Source organism: Peromyscus maniculatus, chromosome 4 (genome assembly GCF_049852395.1).
Source record: "Peromyscus maniculatus bairdii isolate BWxNUB_F1_BW_parent chromosome 4, HU_Pman_BW_mat_3.1, whole genome shotgun sequence".
Classification (NCBI taxonomy): Eukaryota; Metazoa; Chordata; class Mammalia; order Rodentia; family Cricetidae; genus Peromyscus; species Peromyscus maniculatus.
In genome coordinates, this window is record NC_134855.1 from 108167664 (window position 1) to 108184034 (window position 16371).

The following is a 16371-nucleotide window of genomic DNA, read 5'->3' on the forward strand; positions in this document are numbered from 1 at the left end:
AAGATCAATTCTAGGCCCTGGGCTTCCAGGATCAATTCTCAGCAGATGGGGGATTAGCTGTAGAAACAATTACTGAAAAGAAGAAAGGTTTATTTTGGCTCACAGAGGCATCAGTATATCATAGCAGAAAAGGCAGAGTTCGTGATGACAGGAGCTGTATGAAATCAAAGCAGGGAGCAGAGAAAGCTGGACCAGGGACTGGCTATAACACTCAAAGCCTGCCCCATAGACCTGCTTCCACCAACAGGCTCCATGTCTCAAAGACTTTACAATTCCCCATAACAGTACCACGAGCTGAGGATCAAGCACTGAAGTTGTGAACTTGTAGGTATAGTACAAATTCTAATTAGTCTTATTAATTAAAAACCTGGAACCAGATATCAGGATGAAAGCTGAAAGATCCGTGAAGCAGAGCAGCAGGCCACCAGTTCTTACCTCTACAAAACCCTCAGCCTAAAAGGACTGAGTTCCTGTCTCCTCCTGCCTTATATTCCTTTTCTCTGCCCAGCCGTATCACTTCCTGTCTCGACCTCCCTAGTGCTGGGATTAAAGGCATGTGTCCCTCCCAAGTACTGGGAACAAGGCATGAGATCCCAAGTGCTGGGATTAAAGGTATGGCCACTACTGCCTGGCCTCTATGGTTGTCTAGTGGCTAGCTCTGCACTCTGATCTCCAGGCAAGCTTTATTTGTGAGAGCACAAACAAAATCTCACCACATGTAGGGGTCATTTCAGATTCAAAGCACAATATTCCCACTATGGTTAGAACTCTATGAGGGGGTAGGATGTCTCAGCTGGTTAAGTGTTTGCCACACAAGTATCCTGACAGGAACTGACTCCCAAAAGTTGTCCTCTGACCTCCACACGTGCCCATGTATACAAACACACAAACCTAAAAAATTAGAAACAAAAAGCTATCCTGCTTTTAGTCTACTTGACTCCTATTCTCTGTTTTGTTTTTCTCGTCTATGGCCCAAGCCAGATGACCAAAATAACCTCCTTTTTTATTTATTTTTGGTTTTGTTGAGGCAGGGTCTCTATGTAGCTCTGACTGTCCTGGAACTCTCTATGTAGACTAGCTGGCCTCGAACTCACAGAGATCTGGCTGCCTCTGTCTCGGGTGCTGGGATTAAAGGTGTGCACCACCACTGCCGTATGAACCTCCCTGTTTTAAAGTTGTTCATCTTCCTTACACCTGTCATGTAACAGTTTATTCGCAAATGTAGCACCAAGGAGCTAAGTCTTAGAGAACAATGACAAAATCGTGCCTATCAGTATCTAACATATGCCTGGCATTAGTCCTGCTTGGGAAGTTCAGTGGATAAAAACGTCCTGTTTCATAAAATTGATATTCTAACTAAGGGTATAAACATGTAAGACTTTCAGCCTCACACTTTAGATTTCTGATTTAATTCCTGTCTCTCCTCATCTCCTGCATTTCTTTCCCCTGGCCAGGGAAGCCCAAGCGTTTGTGGAGAAGTATGAAGGAGCCTTGGGGAAAGGGAAGGGTAAACACCTCTATGCCTACAGGATGCTGCTAGCTAAGGTACGTGTGATCCTCAGACTACCAACTGTGGGAGAGCCTGCTGTGCACGGAGGGGGGTGGGGGAGGCGATGACACCAGCACAAGCACCTGCCAGCTTGACCATTAGTGTCAAGTGCCCCTTCGAACTCCAGATGTGAGGTCTGCTAGACCATTCTGAGTCCTCCAGGGGTGGAAACCAGCTACCCCTTGCCAATTACTCCACACTTATCTTGGTGCTTCAACGTGTATGAGATGTGTTTCCTCTACTGTAAATAAACCCACAGAATAAATGGTATCAAAGCACTGGTATTCGCTTTGTTTTGCAGCACTCATATCAAGGCATCTTGATTTGGTGAAAACACACCAAGCTGTGCGATCTTCAGGGTTATGTGAATGATAAACAGGGATGTCCCCCTGAGGGGTGGGCAGCTCTGCGTTATTGAGCTCTGTCAGAACCTGCTTCAAGTGGCTGGTGTTTTATGTGGGTCTCATTGAAGTATCCTTTCCTCTTTGGAGTTAATTACCTCTGATTTAAAAGCCATGATTTCTCATTCATTTCGTTCCTACTTGAAGTATGTCTTGAGGCTTTTGTTAGGAATAATCATTTAACATCACTATAACTCTAGCTTTCTCCTTTTACCTTTGTTTTTTAAAAAAATCTCTTTCAGTTTGTGAGTGGACTAAGGGCTGGTGGGGATGGGAGCATGAGTGATTGGGTTATCGGGCAGAGAAGGAGAGTACTGAAAGAGACTGCTGGGAAGGGGGGACATTTGGGGGTCAGGTAAAAACCTGGTGCAAGGGGATCTCACAGGAATCTACAAGGATGACCCCAGTGAAGACTCCTAGCAATAGCAGATAAGTAGCCTGAACTGGCCATCTCCTGTGAACAGATTGGTGCCTAGCCCAATTGTCATCAAAGAGGCTTCACCCAATAACTGATGAGAACAGATGCAGACCCACAGACAAACATTAGGTGGAGCTTGGGAATCCTGCAGAACAGAGAGAGGTAGGATTGTAGGAGCCAGAGTGGTTAAAGGACATCATAAGAATTCACAGAATCAACTAACCTGGGCTCATAGGGGCTCACAGAGACTGAACCAACAACCACAGAGCCTGCATGGAACTGACCTAGGCCCTTTGTATATATATTAGAGTTGTGTAGCTTGGTCCTCTTGTGGGACTCCTAACAGTGGGAACAGGGGCTGTCTCCAACTCTTTTACAGGCTTCTGGGACCCTACTCCTCATACTGGGTCACCTTGTCCAGCCTTAATACATGGGAGGCGCTTAGTCTTACTGCAACTTGATATGCCTTGTTTTGTTGATATTTGTGGGAGACCTGCCCTTTCCTGAGCAGAAACAGAGGAGGAGTGGATTGGGGGGGGGAGGGAACTGGAGGGGGATGTAGCATGAATCTTAAAAGTTCTTATTAATAAAATCAAACCTGAGCCAGGTATTGGGGTGAACGCTGAAAGATCAGAGAGACAGAACAGGCCACAGCTACCTCATCTCGCCAGTTCTTCAGCTGATCTCAGCTGAACTACTTCTCAAAAGCTTGAAGCTTAACTAGCCAAAAGCTTCTAGTTTCTGGTCTTCACACCTTATATACCTTTCTGCTATCTGCCATCACTCCCTGGGATTAAAGGCATAGGCACCATGCCTGGCTGTTTCCAATGTGGCCTTGAACTCACAGAGATCCAGAGGGATTTCTACCTCTGGAATGCTAGGATTAAAGGTGTGAGTGCCACCATTTTCTAGCCTTTTTATCTAGTGGCTGTTCTGTCTCTGACCCCAGATAAGTTTATTAGGGTGCACAATATTATGGGAAACACAATACCACCACAGGGGGAGGAGCTGGAAGGAGAGGGGGGAGAAACTGCAGCCAGGATGTGAAAGAAAGAAAGAAAGAAAGAAAGAAAGAAAGAAAGAAAGAAAGAAAGAAAGAAAGAAAGAAAGAAAGAAAGAAAGAAAGAAAGAAAGAAAGAAAGAGAAAATGAAATGAGTTTATACAAGAAAAATCTCTTCCCTTGCTTAGGATTCCACATTCATTCTTAAAATCACTTTGTCAAATTTCAAAATGGGTCATTAAAATTTTGATTGAAACTGTAACTATTTTAACTGATACATAAAAGCACAAAAAGTACTAATGCTTTATGTATCAGTTGAATAATTAAATATTAACACTGTAGTGTAGCTGGAGAGTTTTCTCTCCAGTCCCGCCAAACCCTGGCAGTCCAACAGCCCACTTATAAAATAAACACACAGACACTTATATTATTTAAACTGTTTGGCCTAATGGCTCAGGCTTCTAGCTATCTAGTTCTTACATCTTAAATTAATCCATTTCTACAAATCTATACCTTGCAACATGGCTCGTGGCTTACCAGGGTCTTCAAATGCTGCTTGTCATGGCGGCAGCTGGCAGTGTTTCCCTCTGCCTTCCTGTTCTCTCAATTCTCCTCTCTGTTAGTCCCGCCTATACTTCCTGCCTGACTACTGGCCAATCAGTGCTTTATTTATTGACCAATCAGAGCAACACATTTGACATATAGACCATCCCACAGCACTGTAGCATGAATGGGATAATATTTCTTTTCTTTCTTTTTTTTTTGGTTTTTTGAGACAGGGTTTCTCTGTGTAGCTTTGTGCCTTTCCTGGAACTCACTTGGCAGCTCAGGCTGGCCTCGAACTCAAAGAGATCCGCCTGGCTCTGCCTCCTGAGTGCTGGGATTAAAGGCATGTGCCACCACCGCCCGGCAAATGGGATAATATTTCATGCATGTATACACTGTATGTCATTTAAATTAAATAAATTAATTAACCAAATTAAATAAATCCATCACCTCTAACATTGTCTTTATGATGAAAAGGTTCTAGTCTTTTCTTGTAGTCTTTTATGATAGACAGAATGCTAGTGTCTGTAACCTCTCAGCTGTCAATCAACACTCCAGACATCTTGCTTCTATCTAAGCCAGTACCCACTGACTAACCTTTCAGCATTTCTCTCCTCTTTCCAACCCCTGCCCTCCCCAGCCTCAGGGAACCATCACCCTCAACACTCCTAAGTTCAATTCATCAGGTTACACATGTGAGTGTGAAGTTATTTTAAATCTTTGGTGTGATTTGACATATGTATTCTTTGCATCTAGAATACTACACTTCTCAAGCTTTATTTTGTATCTTTCAGTACAATTTGTCATATAGATTTTTCCATGTTTTAAGTTTATTTCTACATAGCTTATACCCTAGTTGCTTTTGTGAATGGTATAATTTTCCATTCCTATAACAGCTAGTTGAAAAGTGTAGATTTGTGTATCAATTTTATATCTAGTTCTCGAGTGTGTGTGTGTGTGTGTGTGTGTGTGTGTGTGTGTGTGGTTGTGTGTATTTTGCTGGAGATGGAGCCCAGAGCCTCAGACATGACTGGCAAGCAGTCTACCACTAATCTTTGTATTCTCTTGTTGATTCTGTCTTTTTAATCATTTGATTATGTAGGTGTCTTATTTAGGGTTACTATCTTTTCCTTTTTTTTTTCTTTTTTCTTTTTTTGGTTTTTCCGAGACAGAGTTTCTCTCTATAGCTTTGGTGCCTCCCCTGGATCTCGCTCTATAGACCAGGCTGGCCTCAAACACACAGAGACCTGCCTGGCTCTGCCTCCTGAGTTCTGGAGTCAAAGGCGTGTGCCACCCCCGCCCGGCTTAGGGTTACTATCTTATGGAGGCCTTTTCTTGATTGAGGTTCCAAGTTAGGGGTTTGGCGGGACCGGAGAGAAAACTCTCCAGCTACACTACAGTGTTAATATTTAATTATTTAACTGATACATAAAGCATTAGTACTTTTTGTGCTTTTATGTATCAGTTAAAATAGTTACAGTTTCAATCAAAATTTTAATGACCCATTTTGAAATTTGACAAAGTGATTTTAAGAATGAATGTGGAATCCTAAGCAAGGGAAGAGATTTTTCTTATATAAACTCATTTAATTAATTAATTTATTTATTTATTTATTTAACATCCTGGCTGCAGTTTCTCCCCCCTCTCCTTCCAGCTCCTCCCCCTGTGGTGGTATTGTGTTTCCCATAATATTGTGCACCCTAATAAACTTATCTGGGGTCAGAGACAGAACAGCCACTAGATAAAAAGGCTAGAAAATGGTGGCATTCACACCTTTAATCCTAGCATTCCAGAGGTAGAAATCCCTCTGGATCTCTGTGAGTTCAAGGCCACATTGGAAACAGCCAGGCATGGTGCCTATGCCTTTAATCCCAGGGAGTGATGGCAGATAGCAGAAAGGTATATAAGGTGTGAAGACCAGAAACTAGAAGCTTTTGGCTGGTTAAGCTTCAAGCTTTCGAGAACAGTTCAGCTGAGATCAGCTGAAGAACTGGCAAGGTGAGGTAGCTGTGGCCTGTTCTATCTCTCTGATCTTTCAGCGTTCACCCCAATACCTGGCTCAGGTTTGATTTTATTAATAAGAACTTTTAAGATTCATGCTACATCCCCCTCCAGCTCCCTCTGCTTCCCCCCCCCCCAATCCACTCCTCTGTTTCTGCTCAGGAAAGGGCAGGTCTCCCACAAATATCAACAAAACAAGGCATATCAAGTTGCAGTAAGACTAAGCGCCTCCCATGTATTAAGGCTGGACAAGGTGACCCAGTATGAGGAGTAGGGTCCCAGAAGCCTGTAAAAGAGTCAGAGACAGCCCCTGTTCCCACTGTTAAGAGTCCCATAAGAGGACCAAGCTACACAACTCTAATATATATACAAAGGGCCTAGGTCAGTTCCATGCAGGCTCTGTGGTTGTTGGTTCAGTCTCTGTGAGCCCCTATGAGCCCAGGTTAGTTGATTCTGTGAATTCTTATGATGTCCTTGACCATTCTGGCTCCTACAATTCTACCTCTCTCTGTTCTGCAGGATTCCCAAGCTCCACCTAATGTTTGTCTGTGGGTCTGCATCTGTTCTCATCAGTTATTGGGTGAAGCCTCTTTGATGACAATTGGGCTAGGCACCAATCTGTTCACAGGAGATGGCCAGTTCAGGCTACTTATCTGCTATTGCTAGGAGTCTTCACTGGGGTCATCCTTGTAGATTCCTGTGAGATTTCCTTGCACCAGGTTTTTACCTGACCCCCAAATGTCCCCCCTTCCCAGCAGTTCTTTCAGTACTCTCCTTCTCTGCCCGATAACCCAACCACTCATGTTCCCATCCCCACCAGCCCTTAGTCCACTCACAAACTGAAAGAGATTTTTTTTTAAAAAACAAAGGTAAAAGGAGAAAGCTAGAGTTATAGTGATGTTCATGCCTTCAAAACCAATACTACCTGGTGACTCTGACAGTACTGAGTTCAGCGGCCAGCACAGGAACTCAGCTTCTGTGGACTAACTCTGAGGAAACACTTCCCAGATTTCACCTCAGTGATGCTGGTCTCTTCTTAATTACCCCCCATCTCTCAGACACAGCTAACCAAGATCAACTATCTGAGTAAAGCTAAGCTTTCACTTCAGTGGTGCTAGTCTTCTGTTAATCATGGCTATTTCTTCAGTCCCAGCTGACCAGACCCACAAACTCTTAATTCAAAATATGCAATGGCCTCAACAGAGTCTTTAAGTGACTCTCAAACTTGCCCCTGGAACTTCGCAAGGCAGGCCTCTCTCAACACACTTATCTTCCACAGAATAGCTCCCGAAGCTCTGAACACTCAGTGGCTTTTCTAGCACAAAGTTCCAAAGTTCTTCCACAGTCTTCTCCAAAAATGGCATGGCTAGGTCTGTCATAACAACGTTCTGTGATCCTAGTACCAATTTCTGTCCTAGTAAGGGTTACTATTGCTGTAATAACACCCCACCGCCTGGCTCAGATACTTTAACATGGGCACTTACTGCTACAAACTTTCCTCTTAGCACTACCTTGGATATGTCCCAGACGTTCTGATAGGATATGTTTCCATTGTCATTTGTCTCCAGATTTTTTTAAAGTTCCTCTCTGATTTCTTGGATGACCCACTATTCATTCAGAAATATGTCCTTTATTCTCCAAGAAGTCTTTGTCTGGATTTCTAGTTTTATTCCACTGTGGTCTGATGGGACACAAGGAATTATCTCATTCTTTGTATTTGTTTAGATTAGATTTGTATCCTACAATATTATCAGTTTTGAAGGAGGTTCCATCTGCTGCTGAGAAAAAAAAAAAACATGTGTATCCCCTATCCATTAAGTAGAATGTCCTGTATATGTCTGTTAAGTCCAGTTCATTCAAAGTGTATTTAGCTCTGAAGTTTCTTGGTTTTCATTTGAAAGCTCTATCTAAACATCAGAATGGAGTATTTAAGTCCTCCACTATGATTACGTCAGGACCTAGGTGGTCTTTTATGTCTTTTAATGTTTGTTTTATGAAATTCAGGCCTCCAGTATTTGGTACATAAAAGTTTACAACTGTTAGATCTTCTGTAGGAACTGTTCCTTTTATTAATGTGTAGTGTCCTTTTTAATCTCTCCTAATTACTTTTAGTTTTGGTTTGAAGTTTAATTTGTCTGATGTAAGAATGGCTGAGCCTGCGCCTGCTTCTTCTTCTTCTTCTTTTTTTTTTTCTTTCTCTTTTCTTTTTTTTTCTTTTTTGTTTTTGTTTTTGTTTTTCAAGACAGAGTTTCTCTGTGTAGTTCTGGCTGTCCTGGAACTCCCTTTGTAGACCAGGCTTGCCTGGAACTCACAGAGATCCACCTGCCTCTGCCTCCCGAGTGCTGGGATTAAAGGCGTGCACCCCCACCACCCAGGGAGCCTCCTTCTTTATGCTTTCCATTAGCCTGCTAGTTTATGTTGCATCCTTTAGTAGTTTTGATATCTCTGCCAGCTAAGTGTGTTTCTTCGAGACAACATACATTTTAATGACAACATTTTAATCCAGCTATTAGTCTTTATTTTTTTAGTGGTGAGAGGAGGCCATATACATTTAAAGTTATTATAGAAGGGGGTTTGCTATTTCCTATTTTCTATAAATCTGTTAGGTGATGTTCTGGTTCACTGAGTTATCTGTCTACAGACAGAAGTGTGTGTGTCTGCGTGTGTGTGTCTGCGTGTGTGTGTGTGTGTGTATGTGTGTGTGTGTGTGTGTGTAACATATTCCTGAGATAGCTCAAAAAGAGGGAAAGATATTTAGGCTCACACTCAGTTTCCTAACCCATGAGTAACCTTGTTGCTCTGGGCCTATGGATCACATAGCAAAGTGATACTACACACCACATGTCCAGGATACAAAGAGAGAGAGAAAAGGCCAGATTTGGTGATGCTGTCTATAATCCCAGCACACAGGAGATTGAAGCAGGAGGACCTTGAGTTCCAGGCAGCCTGGGATCCATAGCAAGACCCTGTCTCAGAAAGGGGAGTAAGGAAGAGAGAGAAAGTGAAAAAAAAGCTGGAGGCGGAGAAGAGGACTAGGGTCTCTCTGTCCAGTTTGAGCAGACACCCAGTGACCTAGAGACCTCCCATTAGGCTCCATGACCTAAAATTTTTACCATCCCTCTGGAGGGCTCCTCTGGGAACAAACCTTGAGCACATGCGCCTTTGGAGGACACTCTAGCTCCAAACTGTAGCCCTCTAAGGGAAGGAGGAATTCCTGCCTAACTCCTTTCAGCCCAGCAAGGTCAGTGATTCCACCAGGAAAAGGATGGGCAGGCCTGGGATGAGATTTCTCAGTGCAGTTTAGCAACACTCCAAGTGAACTCAGGCTCTTGGCTCCCTGCTGAATGTGAATTGTTTCTTTTTCCTTGGTTTTTGTTTTAACATAACATAAAGAAAGTTGTATCAGAGGACCCAGAAAATGTACGCAGAATTTTAAAACTCGTATCAGAATGTCCAAATTTGAATTGTCTTCCACACTACAGACATGCTCTGTGCTGTGACCCCGGCTTCTGCCAATGTTTCCTGTCCCTGTACACCCCCACTGCCTCTGCCCTGCTTCTTTCAACACCCTCCCCTACTGTTGCCAGGCTTCCTGTCCTCATATCCATGCCCCATTCCCTTCTCTGCCCCTCACCATTTCAACACACACACACACACACACACACACACACACACACACACACACACACACACTGCCCTGCCTCCTTCAGCATCCCCCATGACCCAACTGTGCCCCTTGGTGCTTAAGGTCAACATGCTGGTGACTGAGGGTTTCATCTGTTTCATTTCAGAAATGGATCAAGTTTAAGAGGGACTTTCATAATTTCAAGACTCAATGTATTCCCTGGGAAATGAAGATCAAGGACATTGAAAGTCAGTGTTCTCAATATCATTGGTTTTCATTGGTTTCTTCAAAGAAGTCTCCCAAGGCTTAGATGCTGAGTATACTTGGCCTTCTGGTTAGATTAGTTCATAGTTTCTGTTGCATCAAGGGGAAAGTGGGCGTTGGATGAGTATAGGGACCAGATTCTAATCCAGATTCCTCACTTCCTGATGGGAGAGCTCAGGAGACTCACTTACCCTACAGAGCTTCAGGTTACTTATCTGGAATAAGAAAGGGAGCCCTGGAGGTTTATTTGACAGACTGGTGTGAAAACCACGCTTATGGGCATGCAGTTTCTTCAGTGACACATGTCACTGTGCCATCTCTCTCCCCCAGGTCACTTTGGTTCCTCAGTGGCATCATACTTCATCTTTCTCCGATGGATGTATGGCGTTAACCTCGTCCTTTTTGGCTTAATATTTGGTCTAGTCATCATCCCAGAGGTAAGAACAGAGACTTTCCTATGCCTTCAGATAGTGCTGAGACTTCACTACAGCCGCCATCTTCATTTATACTTTCCAAATACTGTTTTTTACTTTAACTATACTCTGTCATTCTTTAAAAAAAATTTTTTTTCTTTTGAGATAAGGTATCATTATGAAGCCCAGACTGCCCTCAAACTCACAATCCCCCTGCCTCATTCCTCCCAATACCTGAATTATAAGCATGCACCCCAATGCACAGCTCCATTTGAATTCAGTTTTGATGTCAATTGCCCTGGTTGTTCAGTAGAGAGCAGGGAACCAGAATACTTAGGGTTCTGAGTTAAGAAACCGATAATAACACATGTCTGCCTTTGGTCTGTGCTTAAAAGGAGTAAAAAGTTAAGATCTCGGGTTCTTTTCTTCTTTTACCCTGAGGGGAAAGAAAGAGAGAAAGAGGCGAAACTGAACAAAAGGAAGTGAAGTATAAGGAAAAGCGAAGAAGCAGTGGGGAGATGAGCTGTCTGTTGACGTGGGGAACAGGGCATGCGTGTACAAGTGTGTGTGCCCGTGCACATGTACAGGGGTGGAGGAAGATAGAAGATTTCCTGATCTATAACACTTTGCAATGCATTCGCTTAAGACAGCATGTCAGCTGGTCACAGTGACACACACCTTTAATCCCAGTGCTTGGGAAGGCAGAGGCAGGTGGATCTCTACGAGTTCGAAACCAGACTAGTCTACAAAACAAGCTCCAGACCAGTCAGGGCTACATAGTGAGAATGTTACTAACAAGCAAGCAGGCAAACACAGACAGGTTCTCTCGCTGAACCTGGAGTTAGGTTGGTAGCCAGAAAGCCTAGTGATTCTCCTGTCTGCTCCCCACTATTCACACACACATACACACACACATACACACACACACACACACACACACACACACACACACACACACACACAGAGCATTGATGTCATAGCACCTACAACCATACTCAACTTTTCCTGGTCCTGGAGACTCTAACTCCGGTCCCTATTCTTGTTCAGCAAGTGCTCCTACCTACTGAGCCATCTCTCTAGCCCCAGTTGTGTGGAGTTTTTAAAAGCTAGACGATAGTTGGATTAAAAAGTAGTTAAGTTTCATTATTATGACTGACTATACCTATGTATTATGTATGCTACTTTCTGTGTAATGTATTTCCCAATAACAACATACATTAAAACCTAACAAGTAGAAACAGAAGAGCTTGGGTGACACACACCTGTAACACCAGCACTGGGGAGGTAAAGGCAGGAGGATCGTTGCAAGTTCTAGACCAGCCAGGACTACAGATCCAGACCCAGAGAGGGCTGGTGGGGGGTCAGGGGAGAGAGGGAGAGATCTGAAATTGTGAACCTGTAAATTAACAAGCAAAAGTGTGAAATGAAATATCAAAACCGGTGCTACAAAAACTAAGAGCAGCATCGTATGTCTCTATCTTTAGGATCCATCAACACTTTTTTAAATTTTTACTTTAGCCAATAGATCAAAAAAATTGAATAATTTATATATTTTGTACTAGAACTTGTACAACTTGTCTATAAGTAAAATCACTGCAGAAGCCCCCAAATCCATGTATTCGACCAAAAAGTGTTCAACTTTAAGTAAAAGACTCTATGGAGCTAGTTACAGCCATTAATTAGACAAACATTGCCAACAAATCTCTACACTCTAAGTAGCTGATTTATAATGTTGACATAAGAACAATAAATCTATAACATAGCTAATAAAAATTAGCAGACTAGAAGATTTCCAAGAGGGGCCCTGTCAAGTTTCATGAACAAAATAAGATGAGAAATGGAAAGACCGTGTGGAAGGAGAAATTAATCTCACTTTTTCAAAACCCAGCCTGGGGGCTGGAGGGATGGCTGGGCTGTTAAGGGCATCTACTGCTCCTCCAAAGGACTGGAGTTGGGTCACATCAGGTGGCTCCTAACCACCTGTGACTCCAGCTCCAGAGAATCTGACATCCTCTTCTGGCCTCGTAAGGTGCCACACATACTCACACAGATACACACATAAATAAAAATTAAAATCAATATCATGTTGAAAAGCCAATCCATCCTAAAATCAATCAGTAAATTTGAGCCCATTCTTACCTCTTTTCATAAGGGTGTGAGTGAGGATCATCTAATAGAAGGATGCCGGATTTGTCAAACATGTCTATGTTACTCTACGCACTTTCTCGGCTTACTCTCTGTCATCTGTCCCCACGTGAGGTGCTGATGGGCATGCCCTATGGAAGTATTCCCAGAAAGACAGTGCCTCGAGCAGAGGAAGAAAAAGCCATGGACTTCTCCGTCCTTTGGGACTTTGAGGTACAAACCATGCTATCAACGCACTTCCATTTTGTGATTGTAGAGCTGGTGTCCTTCGCTCTCAAAGTCAAATTTCAGTTCCCTCAGAAATGGAGGGATAACGGAGTAATTTCCTGAGGTACCCAGCCACACTGCTCCCATGGCTTTTCTTAGTCCTTCATTTCCTCCAGTGATCCCCAGGGAAGCATCTTATAAGTAAGCAGACAATGTGAATGTTGCATTTAGTTGTTGAAAAGCAATGCTTTCTTCAAATAGGACCCTTGTCTTAAACAGAACGTTTTCCCACCCCTTACATCTGCGCTGTGCTCAGCCGACCATGGCTGCCCTCAGAATGCCCTGTCTTGTCTCTGCCTAGATGATATCATCTCCCATCTCCTCTGCTGCCAGAGTGAACTTCGCAAAATGCAGATTGGAGCATGTCTGTAACATGAATCTTTAAAGGTCATTAATAAAACGCTCCTGGAACCAGGTATTAGGGTGAATGCTGAAAGATCAGAGAAACAGAACAAGCCACAGCTAACCTCACCTCACCAACTTCTCAGCCGATCCTGCTTCCTCAAACTGGATCCTGCTTCCTGCCTCTGTGTCCTCATCCGAATGGATCTCATTGTTGTGCCCAGGTCGCAAGACCTCCAGGCAAGACCACCACAGAGCCAATATCTGATGCAAAACACAAAGGGATTTATTGATAACAAGCAAGCTCGGGCTTGGTCCACATCTAACATCCAACACAGAGGGTGGAGGAGAACAGCCTGAGCACTCACTTTTAAGGGGTTTACATAGGAAAGGTTTACATGCAGCTTGGGAATGGACCAGGGGGCTAGGGGTGAGATAGTTTTTTGAAGTTACTGGCTGAACTACAAGCATGAGGTTACTGATGGCTAACAGGATTCAGGGTATCTACAGAGACATAAAGTTTTACTCCCTATGTCCTGCTTTTGTTGAACCCAGGATAGATACATTCAGATTTATTGTTCCAGTCCTATTCTTCTGTAAGTTCAATATCTGGTCAGTTGAGCCCATTACTTCTCATATCTTGTTTTGCCAAGTCCAGGATACATATATTTATTGTCCCAGCCTTATAAGTTCAACTTCTGGTCACTTCTAAAACTGCTGGCCAGCAAATACCTTTAGAGGAGGCGTTGGGGGGAGGGGGGCATCTCTCAAGATGGCTACAGATTTTTCCTTTTCACTCAGCTGAACTGCTGCTAGAAGCCCAAAAGCTTAACAAAGACTCATGCCTTATATACCTTTCTGCTTCCTGCCATCACTTCCTGGGATTAAAGGCGTGTGTCACCATACCTGGCTGTTTCCATTGTGGCTTTGAATTCACAGAGATCTGGATGGATCTCTGCCTCCAGAATGCTAGGATTAAAGGTGTGTGTGCCACCATTTTCTGACCTCTTTGTCTATCCAGTGGCTGTTCTGTTCTCTGACCTCAGATAAGTTTATTAAGGTGCACAATATATTGGGGGACACAATATATCACCACACATGTCCCTCTCCTACTTCGGCTGTCTCTTGCTTCCCATTCCCAGTGGAATTAAAGCCAGTGTTCTTCACCGAGTTTATAGAAGAACAGTGTGCCGCTGACTGCCCAAGGCCTCCCAAGTGAGCGCCCCATATTCTGAAGCCAGGGACATCCCTGAGCATACACAGCACACTACAGTGCCTCATACCCTGCTGATGGGCCTCTCCTTGGAATCATCCCCCTTTTTCCATCCTCACCCTCCATGCTTCTCATCTGCAGCTTCAAAGGGTCCCGAGGTCACATAGCCTGGCAATGGTGCTGCCTATAACAAGCTGTGGGGCTGGCATCCTCCGTCCTCACAGTCAGACTTGAGTCTCCTCAGAAATGAGGAACCACTGTGGCAAGGTACCCAGCCACGGCGCCACCAGGGCTTTTCTTTACTTTTTTCTTACCCAGAAATCCTTGTTGAAATCTCTTACCTACCAAAAACAGAAGTTATTCAACAACAATCCCTGATGCTGTTTTCAGCAAAGAAATATAAAAAGTACTAAAATCTAAATGAATACTATACCTAACTAATTTGTTTTAAAAGTTTACTCATTACTAAAGCCAAGTACATGTGAGAGTTAAGACTGACCTTTATACATTGTGCCTCTTTTTTTTGCATATGCATAAGTGTATTCCCCAGTCACTCTCCATCCTAATTTTTGAGACAGGAGCTCTCACTGAACCTGAAGTTTACCCGTTCAGCCAGGCTGTCTAGCCAGTGAGCTCTGGGGATCCACCTGTCTCCACCTCCCCAACCCTGGAACTGCAGACACATGCCATACACCTGGTTCTTTACTTGGGTACTAGGGACAGACAGAATGGCTTGATTTGAGAGATTGTGCCCTAATCTTGTTAAATTTGCTCTTTCCTCAAGGGAAACGGAGGAGCAGTGGATCTGGGGGAGAGGGCAGGTGGGGAGGGGCTGGGAGGAGTGGAGGGAGAGGAGGATGCTGGCAGGATGTATTGTATGAGAGAAGAATAGGATGATCTCTGTGAGCTTGAGGCCAGCCTGGTCTACAAAGAGAGTTATAGAGCAGCCAGAACTGTTACCCTGTCTCAAGAAAAACAAAAACAAAACAAACAAGAACCTAGCTATATAACACAATAGCTTGGAGCTATGCATTCTTGAGTGCATGTGCTGGGTACATATGCTCAACACATACACACACTCTGTTCCCTGAGTCTCCATGCACTTTGTTCAGTGGAAGAATAAAGAATAGACAATAATAGGATAAATGGGTAGATGACTGAATCTACACTAAAAAGAAAAAGAGGAAGATGTAAAAATGACAAAAGGTAGATTACTGAATCTATTATGAAAAGAAAAAATACTTTTAAAAAGGAATTACTTGTTTTAAATAAGATAAGTAATGAAAATTTTTTGTCTAAATTTGTCAAATGTTACTGGACTGGACATTGTTATATATTAATGGAGTTTTTTGTCTGAATCTGTCAAATGTTAATGGACTAGACATTGTTATATATTAATGGAGTTTTTTGTCTGAATCTGTCAAATGTTAATGGACTAGACATCGTTAATGTAATCTTGACTGTGTATATTGTATATACTTATGGACATAATTTTTCTTGTATTAGTTATAAGCTTTTTTAAATTTTAGACAAAAAGGGGGAAATGTAGTGGTATTGTGTTCCCCAAAATATTGTGCACCCTAATAAACTTGTAGCTAGAGTTTTCCTGCCTTGCCCACAATCAGGACAAATCTTGTCACCCGCCAGTCCCACAGCCACTCAGACCCAACCAAGTAAACACAGAGACTTATATTGCTTACAAACTGTATGGCCATGGCAGGCTTCTTGCTAACTGTTCTTATAGCTTAAATTAATCCATTTCCGTAAATCTATACCTTGCCACGTGGCTGGTGGCTTACCAGTCTTCACATGCTGCTTGTCCTGGCGGCAGCTGGCAGTGTCTCTCTGCCTCAGCCTTCCGCTTCCCAGAGTTCTCCTCTTTCCTTGTCCCACCTACTTCCTGCCTTGCCACTGGCCAATCAATGTTTTATTTATTGACCAATCAGAGCAATTTGACATATAGACCATCCCACAGCATAAACTTATCTGGGGTCAGAGACAGAACAGCCACTAGATACAAAGGCTAGAAAATGGTGGCACTCACACCTTTAATCCTAGCACTCCAGAGGTAGAAATTCCTCTGGATCTCTGTGAGTTCAAGGCCACATTGGAAACAGCCAGGCATGGTGACTCATACCTTTAATCCCAGAAAGCGAGCCTTTAATTCCAGGGAGTAGTGGTAGAAA

The 16371-nt window shown here is 43.2% G+C and overlaps 1 protein-coding gene across 1 annotated transcript in view; it reads left to right on the forward strand.

The window, feature by feature from the left end:
- The window catches only part of Tmc2 (transmembrane channel like 2), a 75381-nt gene that overhangs the window by 21923 nt on the left and 37087 nt on the right, over positions 1 to 16371 (forward strand). The window contains exons 4-7 of the mRNA XM_006984559.4: positions 1455 to 1545; positions 9708 to 9789; positions 10136 to 10242; positions 12478 to 12576. Of these exons, the coding sequence (XP_006984621.1) occupies positions 1455 to 1545; positions 9708 to 9789; positions 10136 to 10242; positions 12478 to 12576 (379 nt within the window). The remainder of the gene's footprint in view (positions 1 to 1454; positions 1546 to 9707; positions 9790 to 10135; positions 10243 to 12477; positions 12577 to 16371) is intronic.